We start from the raw sequence: 27,540 nt of genomic DNA, 5'->3' as shown, positions 1-27,540 counted from the left end.
GCACGGATTGTTCAAAAACTGTCGGACGTTAACTACGTGGTCAGTCTGCCAGGAAAACGGAAAGCACAGCAAGTTTACCACTGTAATCTGCTCAAACCCTATAAGCAACGGGAAGCAGTAGTATGTATGATGGTAAACGCTCCCGAAGAGCTACCGGTCGAGCTTCCGGGACTAGGCTCAGTAACGAACAGGAAAGACACCGATCAAGTCATTAGTGACTTAATCAGTAAAGCATCGCTGTCGCCTGAGCAGAAAACCGAACTACACCAGCTCTTACAAGAGTTTCAAGGTCTGTTCTCTGAGAGGCCTGGTAGGACTTCTGTCCTTACTCATGACATAGAACTTACCTCCCCAGAGCCAGTACGATCCAAGGCGTACCGGGTGTCACCCCGCCAGAGCGATATTATGGAGGCTGAGGTAAAGAAAATGCTACAGCTCGGTGTTATTGAGGCGGGTGAGAGTGATTATACCTCCCCTTTGATATTAGTTGAGGTACCGGGCAAGGAACCTCGTCCTTGCGTCGACTACCGCAGGCTTAATTCCATCACTAAGGATCAAATTTATCCGATCCCTAACATCGAGGAGCGCCTTGAGAGAGTGAGTAGCGCTCAGTTTATTTCCACCCTAGATCTTGTCAGGGGTTATTGGCAGGTTCCACTTACAGAAGAGGCTAGTAGGTATGCGGCGTTCATTTCACCAATGGGGACATTCCGTCCTAAAGTTTTGAGTTTTGGTTTGAAGAACGCGCCATACTGCTTTTCAAGCCTCATGGATAAAGTGTTGCGGGGACAGCAAGAATTCGCTTTACCGTATCTAGACGACGTAGCGATATTCTCCGCATCCTGGCCTGAGCATATGGCCCACTTGCGGGCAGTGCTAACCCGCCTGCGCGATGCGGGCTTGACAGTCAAGGCTCCCAAGTGCCAGTTAGCACAGGCCGAGGTTGTCTACCTCGGTCACGTGATTGGTCGGGGTCGTCGCCGCCCCTCTGAAATAAAGGTGGCCGCTGTGCGAGACTTCCCGCAACCGCGCACGAAGACCGATATTCGGTCGTTCTTAGGTGTCGCCGGCTACTATCAGAGGTACATCCCCAGGTACTCTGATATCGCGGCTCCCTTGACGGATACTCTAAGAAAGACAGAGCCGCAAACAGTCGTCTGGGATGAGACGAAGGAAAAAGCTTTTAGCGCCCTAAAGAGCGCCCTAACAAGCCAGCCTGTGCTACGATCGCCCGACTACACAAAAGGGTTCGTTGTTCAGTGTGATGCTAGTGAGCGAGGCATGGGCGTTGTACTGTGCCAACGGGAAAATGGAGAAGTAGAACACCCCGTCCTGTATGCTAGTCGTAAGCTGACCAGTCGTGAGCAGGCGTACAGCGCCACCGAGAAAGAGTGTGCGTGTATCGTGTGGGCCGTTCAGAAATTGTCATGCTACCTAGCCGGCTCGAGGTTTATCATTGAGACGGATCACTGCCCTCTCCAATGGCTGCAGACCATCTCTCCCAAAAATGGCCGCCTCCTGCGCTGGAGCCTCGCTTTGCAACAATATTCCTTTGAGGTGCGTTACAAAAAGGGGAGTCTCAACGGTAACGCCGATGGCTTAAGTCGAAGCCCCTAACGTGGGAATCAGCCTCAAAATTGTTTGTTACTGATGTTTTTCTTCCTGAGGCAGGATTTTTAACATATTGCTTTTGTGTAGTGTTTCAAAGTGATGATGTGCTTTCTCGTGCAATTTTCCAATTTGTGGACGTGTTCTGAGTGCTGCTAAACTACTGTAAGGAACTAGGCAGTAGTAAAAAAGGGGAAAGAGCCTGGCAGGGCTTAGTGAGGGTTGTGCCGTGCTTGCTGACTGAGCGGTTGAGTTTCGGCGTAGTTCTAACGCTTGCCGGGAACGAGAACAAAAATGTCAACTCTCCCGAAGTCACTTTGCAGTGTCCTGGGTGAAACTGAACGAGAGAACGAGGCCTTCTCTGTGCGCTGCGCTCAAGAAACGCCGAAGGACGCCCGACTTCGGTTATGAGCATCATCGAGCGACATCCCTCCGGACAGCGGATGCAGTCCCCTGACCATCGGGATCTCCTTCCCCCGGCGGGGCGGTCTGTTACGTTTCGCCTACAACGCGCGGTATAGCCGGCGCGGATGCAACGGACGCCGGAGCTTCGTTCAAAGCGGCGGACATTTTGGCCCGTTCGGAGCTCCCGCAGTCTCCCCGCCAAGCGCGTCCAGGCGTGTTTCAGTGCCACGTGTCTTCGTGTGTGCGTGTGTGTGTGTGTGCCCACGCTTGTCAAAGCGCGGCAGCCGGGGAGAGGAGCTCCCCAAGTGTGAAGCGAGGAGGTCTGACAGGCGCCAGCTTGGCGATGCGTCACTACACTCGTCTCAACGTGTCTCTCAGTCTGTCCGTACCCGCCGTCACGTGGTCTCGTCACGAGGCCTTCCTTCTTGCCCTCAACTGCGAAAGTATAAGAGCAGCTGCCCCGGACGCCAAGAGAGAGGCTCCGATTTCTTCTGTCGAGTTACGTGCTCTCCCGTCTCTCACTTCGGTCGACCTGACCGCCCGCTCTTTTGCGATGTTAGAATAAACCAGTTGTTCTGTTACCAGTCGACTCATGCTTTGCCAGGACCTTCGGATGCTTCCAGTTGTGCCCCAGGCCGCCAGGCCAACGCTACCCTTGGGGCTTGCGACCCAGATTCTAACAGTGGTAAGCTTCCAGTCAGGATCTGGCAATGCCTGCCGTATGCACTCCAACACATTTTTATTCTTCTGTGAATTTCCTTCTCACAATCAGGGTCCCCTGTGAGTAATTGACCTAGGTAAACGTACTCCTTCAAAGACTCCAGAGGCTGACTGGTGATTCTGAACTCTTGTTCCTATGCGTGGCTATTTACTATTATCTTTGTCTTTTGCATATTAATCTTCAACCCCATTCTTACACTTTCTCTGTTAAGGTCCTCAATCATTTGTTGTAATTTGTCCCCAGTGTTGCTGAACAGGACAGTGTCATCTCCAAACTGAACGTTGCTGAGATATTCGCCGTTGATCCTCACTCCTAAGTCTTCCTGGTTTAATAGCTTAAATACTTCTTCCAAGCATGCAGTGAATAGGGAGAGATGGTGTCTCTGTGTCTCTTTGCATGACCCCTTTCTTTATAGGTATCTTTCTACTTTTCTTGTGGAGAACCAAGGTAGCTGTGGAATCTTTGTAGGTATTTTCCAATGCACTCCTTGATTACGTAATGCCTCTATGACTGCTGGTATTTCTACTGAATCAAATCCCTTTTCGTAATCTATGAAAGCCATATAGAGAGGCTGATTGTACTCTGCAGAAAAATGCTCATAAATGTGCACCCCCGTTAATGTACATCATGAATGTACTTTTCTATTTGGCATGCGCATTCCAAAAGGATGCTACCACCGCACTAGTTGCTGGATATCCTCCTGGGCAGGATGAACAGATAAATTGAAGCCAACAGACTGATCGTTTTCTCTAAAGAAGCACAAATTCACACACAGGAATGTGTGCATTTCAATTAAAATCTTTGAAAAAAGAGTTTGCACTTACTGCTGCACTGTTCTTGCTCAAATTTCTCAGAAAGACTGTATGTTGAGGTGCGCATTGTTCAAGGCAACACTCGGCGCAGTTACTTGCCTGGTTTGTAAGGAAGAAATGTAAGGTTTGCCTTTGCTTGTGGGGACACAAGCTGCTGCAGAGACGGTGCTACCATAAACTTGTGTCGCCACCTCGTGGCATCTGCAGAAACCAGATGTTCAGGCAGGGTTGCTGTGTGCTACCCACTCCTCTTGAACTTGCACAACCCTCCCTTAATGACTGCTCTCTGCTGCTGCCAGCAGGTGGCGACACAAATTTATGCTAGTGCCATCTTGGCAGCAGCTTGTATCCCCATAAACAAAGGCAAACTTTTCGACGTCACATCCACTGGCCACTCCCCAGGGCCATTAACACCACGGTTGGCCAGATCTAATAAACCCTGGCCATGGTGGCTTCCTCTACTTGGCCGCCTCCACAAATACGTGTGATATGCACAACACAAATGCGAGCACTTCCCAATACCTAGTGAATACTTCTATAAATTGCTGACATACAAAAAAAAAGGTGTAACTGTCGAGGACATGGGATACAGTACGAAACACCCTTTAGTTTCGATATATGGTGCCTCACAATAACAATCGTCAACAATCTTTCTTACAACTTCTCGTTCCTTTCTTGTCATGAAAGTAGTGAGGGCAGAATGTTAATAAATGAAGTGCACAAACATTGATAATGATTATTGTTATGAGCCACAGTAAGTTCAAAAGTGGCATGTAATTTTCAGTGTTCAAAAAGCTTTGGAGTTGTTCCCAGTCCATCACCGGAGGTAATGTCACCCTTGGTGATAGCCATCCTTGATAATGGAATGGAAAGAACTCTGAAACTGGATTAAGATTATAAAATATTAATAAACCTAGTTGGTTGGCATATGTGGGATTGGTCTAATCACAGTTATTTATAACCAATTAGCCTAGTTCAGTTGCTTAACAATCTTTGGAGAATGCTAACTGTTTTCAATTTCTTTTGAGCTTGCAAAGAAAGGCTTCATGAGGGGTGAAAGAAAGAAAAAAAGAAGATGGTTGAAAATGCACTGTCTCATTTTTAGGTATCCATGGGGTGAGGATGCCTTCAAGAAGGCCAAAGATGAGGATAAACTCATTTTCTTGTCTGGTAAGTTGAGTCTTGGTTGCTTTTCTTCTGTGGGTGTCAGCAGCCTAAGGCACTATAGCTAGATCAACACATGCACAAAACTGTTGCTACCTTTAACAAAATTTGTATTCCTCTTGTATTAAAAAGAATTTGCAAAAAACATAAAATTTGTGTTTTTTCCTTTTAAGGGATGTTCCATGTAAAAAGAAAGAAAGAACACAAGATTCAAAATACAAAGGTATACACAAGATCAAATTACAAAAGGATATAAAGAACTAAATAGGAATATTATGCAAGTGCAAATGGGAGTGAATGCCTATTGTGTTTAATTTTTTTTCCCAAGAAATGCTAGGAATGGAACGTACTCCCACCTGTGATGATGATAGATAGATGTGACATGGATGACATCACAAGTCTTTATTTTATTGGCAGTGTCTCATTTTCTGTAGCAGTTCGCATTTATTTTTGTCACTTGTTGGGGTCTGTATCATGCGTTTCTCTTTTCCTTTCGCTAGTTTGGTCAACTGCCTCTGGTGCCTGCGATCTTTCTTCATACTTGTTGCAGAGTCTGCTTGTTACTTTATTCTTGTACTACTCTTTGATGTATCTGTAACATTGAACTGATGACTTGTGTTATCTTTACACTTGTTCTTGTACCTGTACCACTCCTGCCTTGGCTGCCAAAAGGCAGCTGGCAGTAGTGAATAAAGAAAATTACATGTGCCCCTCAACGAGACAGCCCATGACATTTTGTGCCGAATCTTGTAAAAAAAAAAACAGGACATTTGTCACTGTTACATTAGCGCACACTGTAATTAAGTATAATGTCGTTCTTTGTCAATGACTGATTTTTGTTGGCTGTATGCACTGTTCACCATACAAAGCAAAGAGGTGCAATCAATGTCTGTGGACTTTTAAGGATGGTTACTTGACTAATTACTTAGTGCCCGAGTTCCTTTGATTCTTTTCACATGTAGCATTGTAAGGGCCTCAACTCTAGCAGACTTGATGACTTAGGCGGCTTGAGACATTATAGGCTTTGCCTGCTCGGAGCCCATGTTCCACATGTGTTCCGTGGCTCAGTGGATGTTCCACACCTGCTGCCATGGCAACAAGTGATACTGGCTAGCATTCCCAGGGCTGTGTTATGCATCATAATCATCTTTGTGTATTGTCCACTGAAGGATGAAGGCCTTTTATGGAGATCTTAAATTATCCCTGTCTTTCACCAAGGTTGCGCATGCAGGTGTTCTTTTAGCTGCATACCTTTAAAATTAGAACAATATAAATGACAGTGACGTTTTTGTCACTATTTGTGTGTCCAGGTTTCTAACCTCGTAGGTAAGTAGTAGTTTGCATGTAATATAAAGAAGTTGCATTAATTCAGTTTTTAAATATTAATCTTAGGTGATGTAGGCTCTAAACTAAGGTGTAAAAGCTGAAATTGTGTTGACATTTCGGGAAGTGGCAGTATTACCATAATAAAAAAAAATTGTTTCACCTTGAGCTTCCCCTGCAATATTCAATACAGTTACTCAGACAGTTTAACAAAAGAAAATACATTTTCTTCACCTTTTCTGTGGCTTCAGGACCTGTTGGCTTTATACAGTAGCTGTACGACTTTACGTGATGTTGAGACCCACTGGCCATGGCTCAGTGGCTGGGGCATTCTTCTGCTCAGCCCAAGGGCACACGTTTAACTCCCGGTCCTGGTGGTTACATTTTGCCAGAGGTTGACTTGGTTTTAGTTGCATGTTAAAGAAAAGGCAGGTTGTCAAAATTAATGCGGAGTTCCCCACTACGGCATGCCTCACAGCCAGTGTGTTGCATTGGGACATTAAATGTCGCAATTCGATTTGATTTATATTGACACGTGTACTTGTTTATCTTTCTCCGGTGACCGCTTTTCACCGGCTAACAAATGTTGAATGTTATCGCCAGGCGCAGGACGTGCCTGCATGTATCGAAGTTTCTCGAATGTTGTCGATGCTTCTATTCGTTGTCTGTTGTCACCGAGCCTTGTGTAATCTCATTGTACTATGTGTGACACAAATTGTGTAGTAATTTCTGGAAGGCATACGGGCACCAGTGATTACACTGGAACCTTCGATGACTCATGTATAAAAGCCAATGCCTGCTTGACCCACAGATCAGATTTTCATTGTCTGCTGACTGTATTCACCACTATTGTTGTGCTTTGAATGTCACTTGCCTTTCAGGGCACAAGTTTGCCCAATAAAGAGTTCGATTCATCATTCACAGTTTCGCTACTGTGTTCTCGACCATCACTACAATGTGACAGTATGATATGTTGGCTTTATATGGTGGATATTGAGTGCCTCAGTACCCCTGATTCATGTTGTATAAGCGGGGCCTATTTCTTCTAGTTATTTAATGTTATTTATTATTTGTTAGTGAAAGGGAGTAGTTGGAATAGTTGGTTGGTTGTGACCCTCCCATTGTCTGTCCCCGTTAACCTTATGTTGCCTGCGTGCATATGCAGTAGGCTACTCAACGTGCCACTGGTGCCACGTGATGGAGCGGGAGTCCTTTGAGAATGCCGAGATTGCCAAGCTCATGAACGACCACTTCGTCAACGTCAAAGTGGACCGTGAGGAACGGCCGGACGTCGACCGTGTCTACATGACCTACATCCAGGTGTGGTAGCAGTACTGCCACCTTTGATTGAGTGTAGCATACAGTGGCGCAGCCATAAATTTATTTTAGGAGGGGGGGGGGGGGCTTCTCTGCAGACAACTGCCACTCCTTCACTCTCTCTCTCTCTCTCTCTATGTGTGTGTGTGTGTGTGTGGTTCAAAGAATAGAAACACAGAAAAAAATAACAAGACCGTACTGACATTCCATCCACGGGACCGGCCTTTGTCGGGTGAAACTACGACCTTTTTTTTTGTCTGCATGTTACTTACTCTGCATGGAATGGGATGCAGGGGAAGAAATAAGGCCTAAATAGAAGGTGCGCTCGATAAAAACACAGAAGTTGTAATCAGTGGCATGTATATATATATATATATATATATATATATATATATATATATATATATATATATATATGCCACTGATAATTTTTTTTTATAACCGTTTTTCCAAATAGCACAAGGATCATAGCGTAATTTGATGCAAAGGGGCTGCATGCCTTAGCAATGAAAAACTTTAGTCATAAGTTAAGCAAAGTGTTGTTTCAGCAACACAGAAACGTGCATAATGCACACATGCACACATGCACGTGCACACACACACACAGTAGAATCACGTTAATATGAATGCACACACGTTTGTGGCGGGTAATTCGAACATGCTGTGCTTCGACAATGCTCTCAGCAGCGGGCCAAATTACGCGGCTGCGCCTCCGACCAGCATTCCTCTGACCCCACCAGGGACGAAAAGCTTAGGAGAGACTCCTCAACGCCGCCCGCGGAAAAAAAAAAAACATGGCGGAAAAATGTGTGCAAGGCGGGTGCAGGCGCTCATCACCAATTACTTTTGTTAGTGACGGCCGTGTTAGTGACTTCTGTTTTAGTGTCGCGGCACTGCCATCTACCCCATGGAGTCAATGTAGTAGGAGGTCTGAAAATTCGAACGCAAAAAACTTTTGCTGCCTGACTTTCCAGTCTTTTTGCCATGACTCCTAGCAAGCTCCTTAGAAGTTTATTAGTAGAATGAAAGTCAGAGTCAAGGGAAAGAGAAAGAAGAAGAAAGAATGGGGGGAGTGCTTATTATGCATTTCCTAGACAAGCAAGGTGCAATATTTTTGGAATGCTTTTCTTCCGCGCAGTGTGATCGACAATTCGGTCAAGTACAGTACCAGAAATGAGAAGCTCTTCGACAACACGGAGGCCTGGTGGGGAGCAACAATGCCTCCGAGCTTGATGCGCATGCTCGTACCATCTTTATCTGTGTGTGGAATTTTTTATCATTGATCCCCCCTCAGCAGTTATGGTCAACATGAACCGTAATGAGGTAGAGGCGCGTCATGAATGGGGCCGCAATGCTGTGTGCATGGGAGAGGGGATTGCCCCCATGACACCCCCCCCCCCCCCCCCTTCGGACTGCCACTAGCCCTTACCTTGCTTTCACATTCAAGCTTCCCCTTTCAACCATGTCGCTCTTTCGGAGCCCACCTCCTGAAACATTGTTTCATGGGAAAGAGAGATGAAGGAGGGGACGTTCGTCAAAAAAAATTTTTGGGGGGGAGGGGAGTGTGTTCGACCCCCACCTCTCCGGCTATGCCAATGGTAGCATATCACTTCCCATGGTCACGTTGTAAACTATTTTGGCTGGTAATAAGCAATGAGGCTGGTAGTAGGCGACAAGGCCAAGTTCCAGTTGACAAGGCCAGATTGGGAGTTGAATAAAAATGACTTGAAGTGCATGAGGTCAGCATTCTCAAGTCATGAATTACAGCTTACTTACTGGTATTCTCAAGAGGTATAATAGAACACCATTGGCAAATTCCTCGTTGCTGCATTTTTCTGTCATGCTTTGATGGTTCTGACCTAAAGCCCATTGGCTCTTGTGTGTTGTGTTCCCATTTGATGTGTCGCTGTTCTGTCATGCTCCTCCATCTCAAATGCAAAAATAACAAGGTCGGCACTCGATTTTTTGTTAGTCACTACCACACGGAGTGACAGATCATGAAGGCAGATACAATATAGAGGAAGTTTATTGGCACGTTTAATTTGAATATAGAAATAACTATATAAAGGAAACGGAAAGTCGGGACAACTAGTTATGTCGTATGTTATCTATGCGCACTTATGTTTATTGTACTCGTCTGGCGAAACTGTATTTATTACGGCATTGTTAACTGTGTTGTTAAACTCTGCACTACAGAGAGGCAAAGGTGCAGCTCGTTTTTGTTGCCTTTTCTTTGGCCACGTGGAATGTCCTTTTCCTTCAGACATTCTCTACAGCTCTCGATGTCATTCTCGTGAGCTCTAAAACAGTTAGTAATGTCAGTTACTACACTTGCCACATCATTAAGGGGGGACGCAAGTGGAGAGCCCGCGTACAACAGACTTTCGCATATAACGGACCATATTTCAACCTTAGTTTGCTCAACCTATTTTATTGATGCAACGAAGTTCACTTTAAACGGACAGCGCTACAGTGGACTATCGGCTACAGCTGACGAAATTAGCAGCAATCTTTGTCAAAATTGGGTGCATAAAATGGACTTCTACCGTGCAGACACCGGCTGCCAACTGACTTACAAGGGTCAGCCAACAATCGCGGCTCAATATCAGGCGCGTGCGCCCGAGAGAGGGAGGGAGGAAAGCAGGGCGGAAGCGCGCCGTCTTATGTGCGCGAGGCACAGGAAGGGGACACCGCACCTTGAAAGTGATCTGCGACGTGGACAAAGTGCATGCCCACGCGGACCTCATCTTGGAAGCGATCCGCGATGTTTGCAGAGTGCGCATAGTGCCGGTAGATTTGTATGTGCTGTGCTTTCTGTGTTTCATTCTCGTTGAAGCGAGAGATGCACGATGGTCAACTAGATTGCTGCTGCTGCCACAATTCGTCGCTCCAACATTTTGACAGCGACTTTCCATATCCGTCGAGCGAGATGTGTTCATATTTACTTGTGTGCACGTGACACCATGCTTCTTAATTTAGTTAGTAAGTGGATGTTTACAACTTTATACAACTGATAAAACTACTATCCTTGCTTCGCATAGCTGCCTATTAATTTGCTATTGCAATCGCTCCTTCACCTTTCAGAGGAAACTGTGACTTTTTCTCTTTTTTTTCTTTTACTTTAGACGTTAGTCACTCACTCTTTGCAATAAGGTTGTTACACATTGTGGCTGAAGTTTCAGAAGTGAGGTGTCTTGAATATTATGGACTCCGGGTAAAACAAATTTTTTGCCAGATTATCGGGGTCCGTTGTAATGAAAGTCGACTCTAATATACATGAATATATACATAGCATATACATAAATACAAATAATGGAAAAGGGGTGTGCTTACAATGTGGTTACTATCCAGCATGGCACCTAGTACGCTTTAAGTATGCCTGTTGCTTTGAAGAAATGTTCGAGTGAATTCGATGCTTTTAACTGTGTTGTTTTGGTTATTTGAGGTACGAACATTTCTTCCTTCTCCATTTGCCGCAGGCCACCTCCGGAGGCGGTGGATGGCCCATGAGTGTATGGCTCACACCCGACCTGAAGCCGGTCATCGGTGGCACCTACTTTCCTCCTGATGACCGGTACTTCGGCCAGCCTGGGTTCAAGACTCTGCTAACCAACATTGCTGAGCAGGTATGGCAAAAGTTGGTAATTATGCTGCGCATTTGGGAGGAAGTGCGCATGGCAAATGGCAAAGTTGAGCCTTGTTCAGCAAGGCTTTGACCGTGTCTAGTTGGTATGACATCATTCTGTTTACTGTACTATGCTGTTCACATGAAGGATGAAATAAATTAAAGGTGTTTATAAATGTGCGTTTATCACACATGTGATTATAACATGTGTTTATGAGCATGTGTTTTAAGTAAACAAATGGAAATATGTGTCTGTCTTATTATTTTTTTTATTGTGTGAACAGTATAGCGCAGTAAACATAATGAACTCATTTGTTGCATCATGCTGATACGCCTTACTGTAAACACACTGTGTTTGCCTGGAGCCAAACGGCAACTGCCCCTTTATTTGTTGTTGGCTACTATGCGAGGTGAGAGGGTCACTTGTTGCACCACCTGGAAAAGAAACAAGAACTTGTAACGCATTTTCCCCTCTCACAAAATTCAGCCCATTCATTGCGCTTAGGATCTTCCATGATCTGTCATGGTGTTGTGTTATTAACATTGAGGCTCTTCCTTTGGGCTGCATTCACACCATAAGCCCGACACAACAGATAGCAACGAGTGCGCGACTTCCAATGTGGCACCGGTAATAGTAGCAAGGGCACAACTGTGATGCAAGTGGCAGCAGGCGTGGCTCTCTTTCTTGTTATATGTACATGATGCACGTCACGTCTCTTATTTTTTGTTTTCGTGGTCAGCATCCAGTTTTCAACTACGATGCCTTCCAGCACTGTGGGTGTCTGCAGGCGATGATAGCTCCCTGAAATACAGTGAAGTCTCCTCAAAGCTTCTGCCAATGTCTAGGGGCATGGTCTAAGGTCAGTGTGGAAACAGCTAGCAAAAATCTCTCTTGTAGCAAGCATTTGTTCCTTTGCAACCAACTGATCTTTGATAAAATTGCCTGCCTGCAACCCAGTGTTGCACGAAGCTGAGAACTCGCCTGCAGCTGTAATGTATATGTCCACAGATTCATCTGGCAACTGGGTGCACCGTCCAAATTGGTACTGCTTCACTATAACATGGTCGCATCATTGTAAGTGTCAAGTGTCGCGAGGGCAGTGAGATAATCGTCAGACTCACTCATACTACTATAAAGGAGCAGAACAAAATGTATCACCATCAGCCAACATCAGTGGTCAAGCACCATTTCGAGAAATAATTCAACTTTGTGAACAAAAATATTAGCATTAGGGGAATTTACAACATTATTTGGCAGCCTATTGGGGTTACTTTAGAAATTTTGTGACTACATTTTTATCTTGGGACCTTACAACTTGGCACAGGTGTGTGACTATGGAACACATCACCCATGTAGCAATAACAACACTAATGGCATGATCCGTTAAGGTTTTTCAGTAGATAAGCTAGCCTCTGGGAACCTTCGAGTATAAAGGTTTTTTTTTTTTTTTTTTTTTTTACGAGAACCGCTAGAGGGAACTGTGGCACCAATGTCCATTGGAGCCAGCAAGTGTGGTTGTTCTGCCTGCATGGTAATGATGGTTGTAGCGCAGATTCGCCTGAACATCGTCTATCTGGGATCAAATGGCATTTTGACTTTGGATATTGATAATTTTCTGCAAGATATCCTGTTATAGATGCAACTACAATTTGCAATGATTGTGCATCTGAACAGACCCATTGCTTTGCTGCGTATGGAAAACTATGATTGCTTGGAAATTTGGAAAGATGAAGGGTATTACAGTAAAACGTCGTTGATATGTTCCCGTTACGTACGTTTTCCCGGCACTAACTTTCGCAATCGAGAACATAAAAAATAACTCAATAGAGTTGCACTCGTTTTTTACTGGTTCATACATTCCCGGAAAACTCAATGTTTAGGCGCCAACGTTCACTACATCACCAAAGTGTGATCGCATGATACGTTTTCCGGTCGCTAGATCCCACGTAAACAAAAAAATTTGCGAGGCGCGTGCAATCGAGAAGACTATATTGCTGCCTGCCGCGGCAGCTTGACCACAATACTTGCCCACCTGTCTCACGCGAAAACTCTGGCACGCACACAGTTTATCATTTCGGTACCAGCAAATCTTCTCCGGCGTCGTCGCACGCGATATTCACATGCTATCACTGCCAATCCTATTGCAATAAGCACCTTCGCCTATCTGTTTCACAGTGCATAGTGCCGTCGGGAGTGTAGTGCACACTTTTAATAGGCAATAACCAAAACGTGCCGCTGTTCCCTGCTGCAGACTGCGGTCGTAAAAGTTTTCTATCCGCTAGATGCCATGTGATTCCATATGATCCCAGAGCCCACGATCGAGAACAGTATATAGCTGTCCGTCTAATGTGAAAATGACGGTGTACACAGTTTCTTGTTCTGGTACCAGCACATCTCTGCCCTGGTCGTCGCACGCCGCACTCACAGCTATCTCTGCCGTATCTATTGCGACAAGCATTTTCACCCATCTGTTTTACAGCGCATGGCGTGTAGTGCTATTGGTAGCCTACTGCATGCTTTTAGTAGGCGATAATCCAAACGTGCTGTCATTCCCTGCTGCAGGCGGCACAATGTGGGCATCACATTTTGCTTTGGCGGCATCCAGCGTCGCCCACCAGCTCGATTTCACTTCACTTTCCCGTCGCCCTCTTAAAACACCACGCAATAGGAATAGAACAAAAAGTGTCTCGGGCCACCGGAGCACCACCAGCTCGACGCGCGTCGGCGTCTCGTGCCACAACGATCCACACGACGCTTTGCATTTTGCAGATGTAACAATAGTTGAGTCTGTCAAGTTTTTTAGTTTGAATCGTATGTTTTCCCGGCTAGTATGTTTTTCTCTCATGTTTTTTCCCAGAACGTATGGATGAGGTTCTACTGTAAATCATGGACACAAAAACTTAAGAAGCCACAAGCGCAAAGGTCAGATAAATCTATGTATGTACTAACCATCGTTCTTGTGGTAGCTAAACAATTATGGTACCAGAGATCCCTCTAGTATATTTTTTGTAGGAAACCCTGTATGGCTTTGGGAACCTGGGAACAGTCGAGGCAGGCCAGAGGTATGTGAGCAAGTGCAGGGCTAGGGTCATTGACCTTCGAGCCTCACTGCCACCTCCCTGCCATCATAGCCGAGCTTCCAGTCAGTTCTTAGCCTTCTCGAGCACCACCAATTTATTTGATTGCACGAGCTCGAGGTTTCTCTCACGCTGTTTCTTTGCTCGCCGCCAAACGTACTTGTCGTCGGCTTCCTGTATTCTGCGCTCATCAGACAAAGCAAGATGAATGAAAACATCGCCCCGTGTATTTTCGCAATGCCTGCCCAGCTGGTTCCTTGCGACGGCGTCACACTTCCAGACATTTTATACCTGTTGTTGCTAGAGCATGGACAACTTTCAATGGGTGCTGCCACTCTGTGCCTGCTCCTTTGCTTTCACGTAACATGCGATGAAAGAAAGCTGTCGTGGCCCTAACTTTGTGCCATAAACTGTGACCAACTGCTGGGAATGTGGTGCCTTAAAAGTGGTCCCTGATTATGTCATTAGGCAGGCATAAAAGAAAATACATACTGCTATGGTGAAACTTAGGGGGGAACCATGGACTTTATCGATAAAGTTTCTCTTATGCATATGTCATTCACAGTTGGCCATGAATGTAACAATAATCTCATTAGCATGCTGTTTGCACTCATAAGTGGCAAACTCTCAAACACTAGTCAGTGAGAAAACTCTTGTATGTAATAGTATTTTTGCGAATGTAGTACCACGCATTGTATTGTTAAATTGCTGTGACAGTGAACAACCACAGTGGCACAATGCAAGTCACGAAACTAACTGTCTATTGGGCGAACCTGTGCCCAACAACACAAGTACATAACATTCAGTGCAATGATAGGGGTGAGCACACTCATTGCTTGTCAAAAATTTGACCTGCGGGTCACACACATTGACTTTTTATACGTGACTTGTCGAAGGTTCCAGCATGACTATTGGTGCTCATGAGCCTTGCAGATTTCACAGCACTATTTGTGTCGTGCATGTAATACGATTACACTAGATTTGGCAATAACATAGACAGCATATAAAATCGGCGACAACAGTTGAGAATGTTCCAATACATGCAGATGGCATCTTGTGCCAAGCGATGACATTAACAGTTATGTTAGCAGCTGTTTAAACTGTCAGTGCAAAAAGACAAACAGGTATGTGCTACAACATTCAGGCTGTTAGCATAGTTTGTATTCAGTACTAGTACAAAAAAACTACATATGTAAACTGCCTCCACTTTTCATTGGCTACGATGTGCTGCTGCAAACCAGGTGGCGGGCGCGATTACAAGCTCTGTCGGCCAGATTTCGGTGGGGCAAAATACATAATGTGCTTATGAACCTTTCTTTAAGTGCATGTTAAAGAATACCAGGTTGTCAAAATTAATCTGCAGTCCTCCAGTAAGGTGTCCCTCATAACCTGCTGTGCATGGTTCGGTGCATTATAACGTGCAATTTAATTTCTTTAAAAAATTTATGTGGGCCTTCACTTATAGGTATGTTAATGTCTTCAGTATTGTGGGACAACGTCCAAAAAGACGTAAGTGGCCGTTCCACGTTCAGGGGCTGAAGAGACCAGCCGTCGATGTAGTGTAGGCTGACGAGTCATAGTGAAGGCCTGAGCGCTGGCCTGGCAGTGTGACATATGTTTTGTACTCGCTATGTCGTCTGTGGCAGATGCTGCTTACTGCAGTGACCTTCAGTGTTGACCCACCACTCCGTCGCATCTGCAGTGGAGGCAGAACCGGACCAAGCTCATCGACCAGGGAGACCGCATCTTCCAGATCCTGCAGCAGACGTCCGACGTGCGCGTGTTTGGCGGGGAGGGCGTGCCCGCCTCCCCTCGAGGCAGCGAAGGAAACCTGAGGTGTCCGTTCGCGCCCGATGTTGCCACCACCTGCTACCGGCAGCTGGAGCGGTCGTACGACATGATCATGGGGGGCTTCGGGCGTGCCCCAAAGTTCCCCCAGTGTGTCAACCTGAACTTCCTGTTGCGATACCGCGCCGTGCTCCTCCAGGGGTTGCCCCCGTCGGAAGTGAAGGCAGCCGTGGACAAGGCGCTCGAGATGACTGTCCACACGCTGATCATGATGGCGCAGGGCGGGATTCACGACCACATTGGCAAGGCAAGCGCACGCTTTGACTGGGCATTAACCGTTTAAACCCCAAGCACGAGCTATGCTCGTCCTAACAATTTGTACCATTATTGTCAGGGATGTGAGCTCTTCTCGTCCTTGCTGCGTCTTCAATTGCTTGCATTAGTCATCGGGAACAAGTCGAGTGGGTTTGCTCATCCCACTGCCTGCTGCTGAGTTTTGTAGTGTATATTTGTTTCATTGTCATGTGTTGAGAGAACATAACTGAAGACGCTTATGTATTATTGCAAGAACTACCTTTCTCAAAACACAGTTTGTTATTCAGTGTCCTCATTGAGTATGAGGAATAGAGCACGTGTATTTATTATTTTCTTTATGAGCACGCTATGTGCAAACCCTCTGGAGGTAAGAGAAAATTTTGCATTTCTTTTTTCAGTTCTTGCCAGGAACGTTATTGGAAGATAAAGGTTGAGGCTGCTTGAGGCCGCTTTAGAAGCACAATGACTATGATGCTTTGTTCTTAGGGAAACTAGAGAAACTAACTAATCTTTGAGAAACTTCTTAGATGTAGGGATCTTGAGCATTGTTTGGGGAAAGGAGGAAATTTGCTCAAATTTTAGGAAATTTCAGTATTTTACACTGGGCTTTTCACTTTTGGCTAGTAATATGTGCAGTAGGGACCATTTTTGTTGTTGACATATTTTTCATTGTTTATGTAGATTTATTTTGGGCCATATTGCATTTTGAGTCATCACTGTCTGTATGGAAAAAAAACAAAAACAATAAAGCTCCACATTCTGAGAGCACGCCGTGTAGTTCCATTTAGAAGAGGTTTTCTTTTTTGATCCTTTGACTGTGGTTGGTCTTTGTGCATGTAAATGACTGCACAATTAAAACTTATTTAAGGAAGCTTAGAAGAAATGTGTGCCATAACATTTACTGACATTGTGCGTAAAAATCAAGAGTTTCATCTCAGTGGAAAATGAAACGACAGAGGGGACAACATGGCGATTACAAAGAAAAACTAGGAAAAGTGACGTGCATACTTTGGGAATATCTGAATACTTGGGGAATGCATGGAAGTATAGATTTTTGTATATTTCTCAAGGACATGTAGAGAATTTGGAAATCTGAGTCGGCGTTGAATTGTCTCCTAAGATTGAGCGTCATTAGTTGATTTGGTGCTTGAACAGGACTTACATTTAAGCTAGCTGGTACTTGTGGTTCATTTCTTACTTGCGCAGCCTGCGGAAGATGAGAGACAGGAAGAGTGTGTCATCATCTTTCCCTTTATCCCTCGTCTTCTGCACCCTGCTTAGGTTAAAGGTGACTCTTGATCACCAGAGTGTCCTTGGATACCCTGACAACAAGTTGTGTGCAGGGACAGCTGTCAGGGCTGGCCTTACAGTCATCAGGGGTGATTTTTCAAGACCAAAGCAGAGATGTTGGGATGTTGATTTTTGAGTCTGCTCAGGGCTGCTTAAATATTTGTCTTCTGCCACGAAAGCATGCTCACCTCTTTTTCCCCGGTGCTGTGATGAAGTACAGTGATGTTGCGGCTACATCCTCCTGCATACCTGCCAACTTCCCAAGTTTTCCGTAAGGTTTACAAATTTGGAATTGTTCTATGAATTTAATTTACGAACATTACGACAAGTTTCATGAAGAATAAACTCTGTCGTATGTATCCCACAAAAGGCGTACTCTCAGGGCTAACACGAAAATGATTGCATGCTATCCTCCCTCCCCCAGTCCTATTGTTGTGTCTGCAGGATTTTTACGAATTTCAATGTTTGCAGGTTGGCGCTATGCTTACAGCCCTGATGGCCGTGAAGCTGAGTGTTGGAAAAATGTGTTACCAGCTTTCTGTTTGTGTCATGCAGGGTTTCCACCGCTATGCGACAGACGGCAAATGGCACGTGCCGCACTTTGAGAAGATGCTGTACGACCAGGCTCAACTGGCCCGTGCTTACAGCGAGGCCTACCAGGTGACGCACGACCGGCGGCTACTGGATGTGGCACGTGACATCCTGTGCTACGTCGAACGGGACCTCAGCCACCCGGTGGGTCATGCGGAACTTGCCTTTTGGTGAAACAATCAAGGAACGGTAGATATTGATTTGGAGTCGAGATGAAAGAACTTGTTGAGCAAATGCTTGTAAATGCACCCAAAATGCTTGATCTAGTGTGCGCTTGGCCACTCGACACTCGTTTGCAGAGTCAAAAGTACACTCCAGTGGGATTGAATCAAATTGTGTTGAATACAGTGGACAACTGAGAGAAGATGCACAGTAGGGCGTTGGACAAGCACTGACTAATAGAAGCAATGACCAATATAATATGTAGACATGAGCAGGATGACATTCAGGGATAGTACTCACACTAACATTTAAAATTTGAGAGCGTAGAAAGAAAGGTTCATACAAAAAGCAAACCTGCCTGCACATACTTTCACAGTAAGGCACTTTCTAACAGGTCAATCTCGCGCTCCAGAAGAGACATCACATGTATAATATTGTTATTTTTTTTATATATATGAATTTCGGCAATTGTGGAAGTGTACTAAAGTGTGAAAACCCGTCTCATGCCATCGTATTAGACAGCTTCAGCTGAGCGTCACTTATGATACGCTTCACTCACATTTCACCTGATGAGGCATTGCAGAGAACTGCGTTCATTTCACCTTTTTGATAAGCATGTTGTAGCATGTCTCCCAAAGACGTGAGCAATGCACAGTCAGGTTGACTGCAAAACAGCGACGAAACAAAGTGGGATGTCTCATCAGACACTGTGCAGTCAGCTTGGCAGTAGCCTCTGCTTCTGGCATGACTGTTGTGTGCCTGCCTATTCCCTCCGAGCAGCTGTGCACATATCGTTGGGCCTGAGCGGAGTGCTCTGTAAACACTCGGCTAAAACTCATTTTTTGCATAAACTGTAGTGATGACAGCTTGGTGTCCCGCTGGTTGCTCTTGTCATGCAACCTGCAACTTTTTCATGTCAAGCAGTTACCAGAAGAACTTGTAGCTGAGCTAGTTGGTAATTCATCTTAGTAAGTTGCTTGAGATTGCAAAAGAACGCACTCACATGTACACACACACTCACACACAAACACCCACACGAACACACCCAAAGAAGGGATGCTCCCCCCCCTCACTTTTTCACACAAGCGCTGCATCTTGCGCTTGTTTCAAAAAGTGTGTTGGGGGGAGCATCCTTTCTTGGGAGTGTTCGTGCATTTATTTGTGCTCTGACGCAACATACTAAGATGGCAGTTGCAAATCTTTTCCTGTGATTGTTTTCCTGCAGGGGCACAATGCAGAAGTGTTAGTGTAGTACCTACATTTAGGCACACAGTAAACAATCATAGGTGGTGTAAATTATTCCAGAACTTTGCACTATGGCTCCTCTCACTGCCCTATTGTTGCTTTTGGAATCAATCAATCAATCATTTAGTTTCAGCTGTTCAGTTAGAGGTGCGTCAAATGATATGATCAGCTTTAGCGTAATATTTTGAGGTAATGTGGCACTGAACTGGAAGCTGCGAGTGGTGTTTCATTACTTGAGACTGGGCTCGAGGCTGAGCAGACGGCGACAGTTTCATTTGCCTAGCTATGCTTCCGATTGGTTGATATCGGCTTTATCTTTCACTTGAGGGCCAGATTAAATTGATTGAGGCAGTAGTTTAGGCCAGTGGTTGGTCACACTGGGAGAGTTGAGTAGAGGTAAAAATGCCTCGTTATAACAGAGTAGGTTATAATGAAATAACGAATATAATGAAGTAGTTGAATATCCCCATGAAATTCCCGTATGAAACGATGTATTTAAAAACTTGCTTTAATGAAGCAAGAATTTCCTAGAAGTGGGTATTGTGAACCTGTTTTAGTTTATCGCCAAGGTTTTATGATCATTTTACCTCAAAGGCCAAAATAGGGTTTCACGTCATGCTGCTAACCAATCACTCCCGTGAGCTGTCGCCCACTTGGTAACATGGCAAACCAGCGGTGCTGTGGAGTTGGCGGCCACTTTACTGTCGCCCTCTCGCCACTGCACACTACTAACACTGCAAGTCACACACACACACTGTGCACACGAGACACTGTACCTTGGCTTTAACGTGCTGGGCAGGGTTGACTGTGAAGGCGGACAGCAATGGGTATGACGAAGTAATTTCGACTCCCGATTCAGCTTTATCATAGCAACGTTTTAAAGGGAATAGCCTTCCTTGGCTCTTTTGGCCGTTTTTGTTGTGGTCGGTGGTTGGTGATTAGCGGTTGGTCTTTCACCAGCAGTACAAAGGGCACCGATGCAAAGGGTGCGTGCTCTCACGCAGCCAAGTTGTGGTGCAGGTTTGTTGACGAACACCAACTATTATAACTCTTTGAGACACATGTGCGAGAGAGGATGATGACAGTCATCTTCCACACTGGTGCTCGTGTTGCTCGAGATAATACAAATGTGACAAATTGGCTTATACGTATAGCCACTTAGACTATGGCTATAGATGTGTTGGTTAACGGCTCTGTTCTGTGACAATGAAAAACCAAACACTACCTAAATATTCTCACTGCAACAAACACATACGTTTTCAACTGCATCATTCCTTCGATAAATCGATATAGCTTTCCAGAAGTGTTTGGCTACTCGCATTCATTGACAATTATCGTTGATGGTTTTTGCACAACATTTTCTGTTGGCAGGTGCACCGTGTGTTATCTGTTCCCCCTCCCTGTCTTTTTGCTGCTACCTGTTGTCCCAGCACAATTGCGTGACGGGCTGCAATTTCCCTGTATGACAAGAGAGGAGTGGGAATGCAGATTTGTGTGCTTGCAGAGTGGCGGCTTCTACAGCGCGGAAGACGCCGACTCGTACCCCGAGCAAGGGGACAAGGAGAAGAGGGAGGGCGCCTTCTGCGTTTGGGAGGAGAAACAAGTGCGTCTTCTGCTCACAGAGCCACTGCCCAGTTGCTCGGAGAAGACTGTCGCTGACATTGTGTGCCGCTACTACGACATCCGAAAGAACGGCAATGTTGACCCTATGCAGGTAATCTACAACTTCCAGTTATGAGCATTTTCCAGCGTTGCAATTGTTTCGGTCAGGAACAAGCTTGCATATTTCGGACACCGTGCATGAAGAGAATTTGTGTGAACAGTTGCATAGTGAGTGGCTTATTTCAGACATTTTATTGCAACAGCAATTAGATGGACACTCCAGGTGCGTTTTCTGTCATCACCGTTAGTGTTGCCTTGAGATTCCGTATAAAGTCCAAGGGCGATAAAATCATTGCTCCATGCTGTATGCTGTTTGTGTGAATGAAAGTGTGTGAGGGTGAGTGGCAATTGCTGCTCAATCTCATGCGTGCAAGCCAGGAAAGTGAGGAGGAAGGGCGCTTTCTTCCGTCGTGCACAAGGCTCCACGGGGAGGGTGGGGGGTGAGGAGGGCGCATTTTACTCCGGGTGGCCTGGGCTGTTGCGCCCACTCGCTCTGGCTGCTGTGTTTTCACAGCTTAGTTTGCGCTGATGCAAGACACAGCACGAAGGTCAATTCGCTTGCTGCTGCTACCACACTTTCTCACTCCAGCGTTTTGACAATGAGTTTCTGCGGTAATTGAGTGAGATGTGGTCATGTTTGCTTGTGTGTGCGTGGCACCATGCTTGTTAATTTAGTTAGTATGCCTATGTTTACAAGTTTATACGGCCAATAAAACTGCTATCTTTACTTTGTATATCTGTCCACTAATTTGCTATTGCAATTGATGGTTTGGCTTTCGGGTAAAACTGCGACTTTTATTGTGTGTGTTCCTGAGGCTCTTGCACCGTTTACAGTCTCCAGCCAGCATCAAATCAGCAGCCACCACAGGAATCGTTTTCTACAGGACCCTTGTCTTCACTTTCTTCTTCGGCGCTCTCACTTGAGGAAGTTTGAAGCCATCTGGAGGTGCAATACCTACTTGGCACTAAGATCCTCTTTAGAATCAATGAAATCACACGAGTTCTTTCCATAAAATACATGCAGAGAAAATTTCCATCCTCCGATGCTTTGCGCAACAAAAAGTGCATAGAAATTTCTTTTTGTGTTTTTTAAAGCATTGCCCTCGTATGCAGATGCTGGGAAATGCAATTAACAGTGGTTGTAAAAGTTTCTGAGACTAGTGGCAACAAACACTAAAAGGAAACCAGAAAAAAAGAAAAACTATGTTTTCGTGTTTCAGGAAGGGGGCCTGACATGCGACCGCAAAGGGCTAAGCAAAGTATCGGAGCGGGGTAGTTGGTAGTATATTCTATAATGACAAGGTCAAGGTACAAGGCACAGCAGGACAGACAGAGACAGTTGGGAGGCAGCGTTCCTCTGCCTGTCCTACTCCCCTAGTCTTGCTATTGTGCTCCCTATCTAGTCTCGAGCTAGTGACAGTTTGATGGTGGCAGTGGGTTCTGGGTATGTTCCAAATAAGGAGGAAGGGGAAATTAAGTGTTTTAGGAATCGATTTGCTGGAGCTTTTCATCTGGCATGCGCACATATATATACAGTCAATCCAGGATATATCAAAGCCGGATATATCGAACCTGGATATATTGAGTTATTGGCTATATCGAACAGTTGAAAAATCCCCTTGGAAATCCCATGCAAAAGTATAGCACTATTGTTTGGATTTTTCAACAAAAGCGGACATCATTCGACGGGTGGAGGCTGGCGAGAAAAAGTCGTCGGTTGCCGCAGCGTTCGGAATTCCTCGCAACACCCCGAGTACGATCCTCAAGAACAAAGCCGATGTTAAGCTGAAGGCAGTGCAGTCCAGTCACCCTGGAGCGTGTCGTGTGCGCGTCCCAACCTTTGACAAAGTCGAGAAGGCATTGTACGCCTGGTTTTTAGAGACACGTGCCAAGAACATACCTGCTGATGGCCCAGTGGTCATGGAGAAGGCCAAATGGTTTGCTGTGGCCTTCGGAGAAGAAAGCTTCACTGGTGGCACTGGTCGGCAGCAGCGATTTAGGAGTTGCTACAGCATCGTCAGAAAGACCGTTTTGGGCGAAAGCAAGGCGACTAGCACAAGTCACATACAGATGTGGTTGTCCAAAGAGTGGCCAAATATTTCCGACAGCTTTTCGCCGTCACAAATATTCAACGCAGATGAGACGGCACTGTTTTGGCAAATGCTGCCAAACAAGACTCTGCATCTGAAGGGCTCTGCATGCCATGGTAGAAAGAACAGCAATGTGCGCATATCGATTTTGCTTGCTGCAAATATGGATGGGTCATGCAAACTATGGCCATTTGTTATCGGAAAGAGCAGGTCGCCACGCTGCTTTAAGAACGCCAAAGGCCTCCCAGTTTGGTACGTGTCCAATAAGAAAGCTTCGATGACACGCAGTTGAGTGGCTACAGGCGTGGGGTGCCGAACTGGAGAAGTCTGGCCGCAAAGTTTGTCCGCTTCTTGACAATTGTTCGGCCCATCATGTCGTCTGCCCATTAAAGGAGATCACCCTCAAGTTTCTACCGCCAAACACAACGGCAAAACTTCAGCCTCTCGACTAAGGCATTGCGAAACCGTTTTAAGTTAGGTACAGATGATGACTGGTGCAGAGGCTCCTAATCAACCTTCGATTAGGAATTGAACTCAAGGTGGACCTCCTCGGAGCCATTCAAATGCTGGCTGGTGCTTGGAACGACGTGAAGAAAAGCACAATTGTGAACTGCTTCCGCATGGCAGGCTTTGTGGTAGCTGCATATGACGGATGTCTTGACAGTGAAGACGATGACGCTGGTTGCCTCGACAGCGAATTTCGCGAGCTCTCGGCATTCCCAGGCGCCATCCCAGGCGGCTTTACAACATGCAATTTCGTCAGCGCTGATGACGGCGTGCAAGCTGTAGCGGATCGCACTGATGCGAAGATTGTGGCTGACATCATGGGTGACGAGGACGCAGCTCGAGCAGCGGCGAAGGTTTCGACGAAGAGGATCAACCACCATGCACTGCAGCTGAACTTGTATCAGCTTTCAGCGTTGTTCGCCGCTGTTATGGCAGAATGGAAGGAGCTGACCTTTCTCATTTGGACACTGTCAACAAGCTTGAGGACAGCTTAATGAACTTGATGGTGCAGAAGAAAAAGCAAGCAAAGGTCACAGATTTTTTTCTTCCGAAATAAACTGCTCTGGTCACCGCGCTGTGTTTTTGTTTCTTACGCGCCTTGGAGGCACAGATCGGTAAGTTCCCGTTAGTCACGACATCGGGAAACTGCCTTGAGATGTGTGGAGTGGTTAGAGAAGCTTTAGACATGCATATTTTATATTTAGAATTATCGATATATCGAACTATATATATATATGTGTATATACATACAGTCAAACCTCGATATATCAAACACGGATATATCGAATTATTGCGTATATCGAACACTTTCTATATCACCTGGAAAATCGCGTGTATTTTTAATATTTTATTTCAGACGGTGTGGGACGTAAAATGGATATATCGAACTCTGCCACCCTAGACCACATGCACTCTGTTGACAGGTGGTGAGCTTTCCTGCAACTCTTGAAGATCGTGATAGTGCGATGGGCGTTCCCTACTGCTGCACAACGATTGTGATGAGGGTGCCATTTGAACATAGTGGCGTACACACGAGGCGGCTTGGCTAGTTCAACAACGTCAACGACGCATTGCATTTGCCGCACTGACTCCTGCTCGGTGCCACGCTCTGTGCCCACAGCACCTCGCGAGGAATGGCGGTTTGCATCCGCAAAGACGTCCGACAACACGTGCTCACTGAGCCCACTCATAGACGCCTTGGCAGATGCCACTTCATACTTTATTATTGACAGTGTTTCAAAATGCTTCGATTGACGGACGTGGCAATCGCAACAGAAACAGCGGTCAAACGAAGATGCTGTTAAGGTTGATCTCACAAGCGCTGATCTTTCCCCACTTCCGACTTCAACTGAGGCTGTAGCTGCTTTGGCCCTTCTACAGCGCTACTGGCTTAGGATCTTTTAAGACTATGTTGAGGACTCCGTGTTTAAGCAACACGGCTGCCAATAAGAAGCAGGCTACACTGTTGCAGTGCATTCAGCCAAATAAATAAATACTTTGTGTAAAGCTTTAAGTGCGTATTTACTGCACCACTATTGGGGCCCGATCGGGGATCGTTGTTCGGAGCACGAATTCAGTTGCCCCGCACACGATTGGCCTAGACCGCGTCGACTTCGTGCAGTTGATGAAATAGGCATGTCCTACGCCACTCTTTTCTTGCAACATTCATTTCAATGGGCAGAAGAACTGCATCTTCGAAGCTAGCGTGCTTCTCTCCTATAACCCCCCCCCCCAACTCGAGAAGTTGTTTCCCTTGCTGTCCGCCAGATGGCGCATCCTGTCGTATCAGCAGCTTGGCTCCCATCTGCAAAATCTGTGCGCATAGCCAGAAGCAATTTCTGCTTCATCCTACAAAATGCAGGCAATTACCGATGTTTAAGTACATCTCAAACAACTTAGACTACAATATGCTACCCTGTGAGCTATGTTTGCTCTCGATTAGACAAGTACCATATTGTCACGTGGTGGTGATGTTGAAGAACACAGTAGCAATACTGTGAAAGACAAAACGAACTTTTATTGGGCGAACCTGTGCCCACAAAAACGGGCTACACTTATAGCACAATGATAGCGGCGAACACGGTCGGCGCATCGTCGAAAATCTGATCAGCGGGTCAAGCGTGTCGGCTTTTATACAACAGTCGTCGAATGTTCCAGACTAATCGTTGGGACCCACGTGCCTTCCACAAAGCTCTACACCATTTGCGTCAGGTGATGAAATCAGATAACACAAGGTTCGGCAACAACAGACAGCGGATAGAAGCATAGATAACTTTCCAGAAACTTTGGGGACATGCAGGCACGTCCCGCACTGTCCGATAACATTTGTTAGGCAGCGAAACGTGGTCGCCCGATAAAGATAAGCACACGTGTCAATATTTACTCTCATAATGATCGCACTTTTTTCTAAAAGAATTGACGCAAATTCAGGGGTGCGATCATTATGTGGGTTAAATTTCCCACAAAAAGAAACATTTTCTTTTTTCATCCCGCATTTGCTACGGGATGACAAGCAGGCAGCTGCTGCTGTCAGTGCGGGACACCTAAACAAATATGGCAGCCGGCGAAGCAAGCCAAACGCGCCGAACGCAATTATTTTTCTTCTCTTGAGTACATTGCGCACATTGAAATAGTTTCTTTTATATCAGTAATGAATAATATTGTTTATGTCGGCAAGTTTGCGACAATAACATAGCCATGTCCACTTTGAGGGGACAGAAACCGAGATGGGCGTGCTTAGCTGCCAGTGACATAGAAACACATGGCGGGCGTGCTGCGGAAACTGTGGCATTTGTCTTCACTACTATCCTAATATGGCACATTTCCGCTAAGGGAACGAACATCTTAGCTGCATTACAAGCGTCGTCGTATGAATAGGGCACACTTCTTACGTATAAGTGTAAACGTGGCCACTATCGTTGCTGCTCGCGATTTGTTGCGTGCCCACGAGTACAGATGAGAAGAATCGAAAGGCGCCCTTTATGTTGTTGTTGACCAAAACCATTATGAAGCCTACAAATAATAAAGCCGAGGCGAGCTTGGTTGTAGTTTTTTTTTTCATGGAAGTGCGGAAAGTGATGAGAGGAATGAAATGGGGCGTCTGCTTAAGAATGTTGGCTGCGTGCTGACCGCTTGGTATGTCTTCAATAGTCGTTCGCATAGCATTCGACAGATGGTAAGTGCAATCATCATTAGCTAGACTTGGCACACAACATATCGCTGCGAGTGCGATCATTACATGGTAAAGAAAAAAAATCTAATTTTGATGACAAAATTTAAAGGTGCGATCATTATGTGAGTGCAATCATTATGCGAGTAAATATGGTAGTTTGTGGACAGGAACTTTTTTAAGTCCACCGGCCAAATATGGAAGATGCTGTGTGTGTATATATATATATATATATATATATATAAGAGAAGAAAGGGGGTTAACCGAGGGGCCCGATTTTTATTAGTCATATCATAAGAAGCCAACAAACACTGACACCAAGGACAACATAGGGGAAATTACTTGTGCTTAATAAATGAAATAAAGAAACGATAAATTATTGGAAATTAAAGTGGATGAAAAAACAACTCGCCGCAGGTGGGAACCGAACCCACAACCTTCGCATTTCGCGAAATTCGAAGGTTGTGGGTTCGGTTCCCACCTGCCACAAGTTGTTTTTTCATCCACTTTAATTTCCAATAATTTATCGTTTCTTTATTTCATTTATTAAGCACAAGTAATTTCCCCTATGTTGTCCTTGGTGTCAGTGTTTGTTGGCTTCTTATGATATGACTATATATGTATGTATGTATGTATGTATGTATGTATGTATGTATGTATGTATGTAT

The 27,540-nt window shown here is 45.4% G+C and overlaps 1 protein-coding gene across 2 annotated transcripts in view; it reads left to right on the top strand.

Moving 5' to 3' along the window:
- Positions 1-27,540, top strand: part of LOC126526454 (spermatogenesis-associated protein 20-like) — a 53,125-nt gene that overhangs the window by 9,320 nt on the left and 16,265 nt on the right. For both annotated transcript variants that reach the window (XM_050174367.3, XM_072289629.1), the window contains exons 3-8: positions 4,652-4,716; positions 7,199-7,353; positions 10,830-10,976; positions 15,756-16,148; positions 18,002-18,181; positions 20,949-21,158. In XM_050174367.3, coding sequence (XP_050030324.2) covers positions 4,652-4,716; positions 7,199-7,353; positions 10,830-10,976; positions 15,756-16,148; positions 18,002-18,181; positions 20,949-21,158 — 1,150 coding nt within the window. The remainder of the gene's footprint in view (positions 1-4,651; positions 4,717-7,198; positions 7,354-10,829; positions 10,977-15,755; positions 16,149-18,001; positions 18,182-20,948; positions 21,159-27,540) is intronic.

The sequence above is a fragment of the Dermacentor andersoni genome, chromosome 8, assembly GCF_023375885.2.
Source record: "Dermacentor andersoni chromosome 8, qqDerAnde1_hic_scaffold, whole genome shotgun sequence".
In the NCBI taxonomy this organism is placed as follows: domain Eukaryota; kingdom Metazoa; phylum Arthropoda; class Arachnida; order Ixodida; family Ixodidae; genus Dermacentor; species Dermacentor andersoni.
Note: the sequence above shows the minus strand (reverse complement) of the source record. Positions and strands in the feature narration are given on the sequence as shown.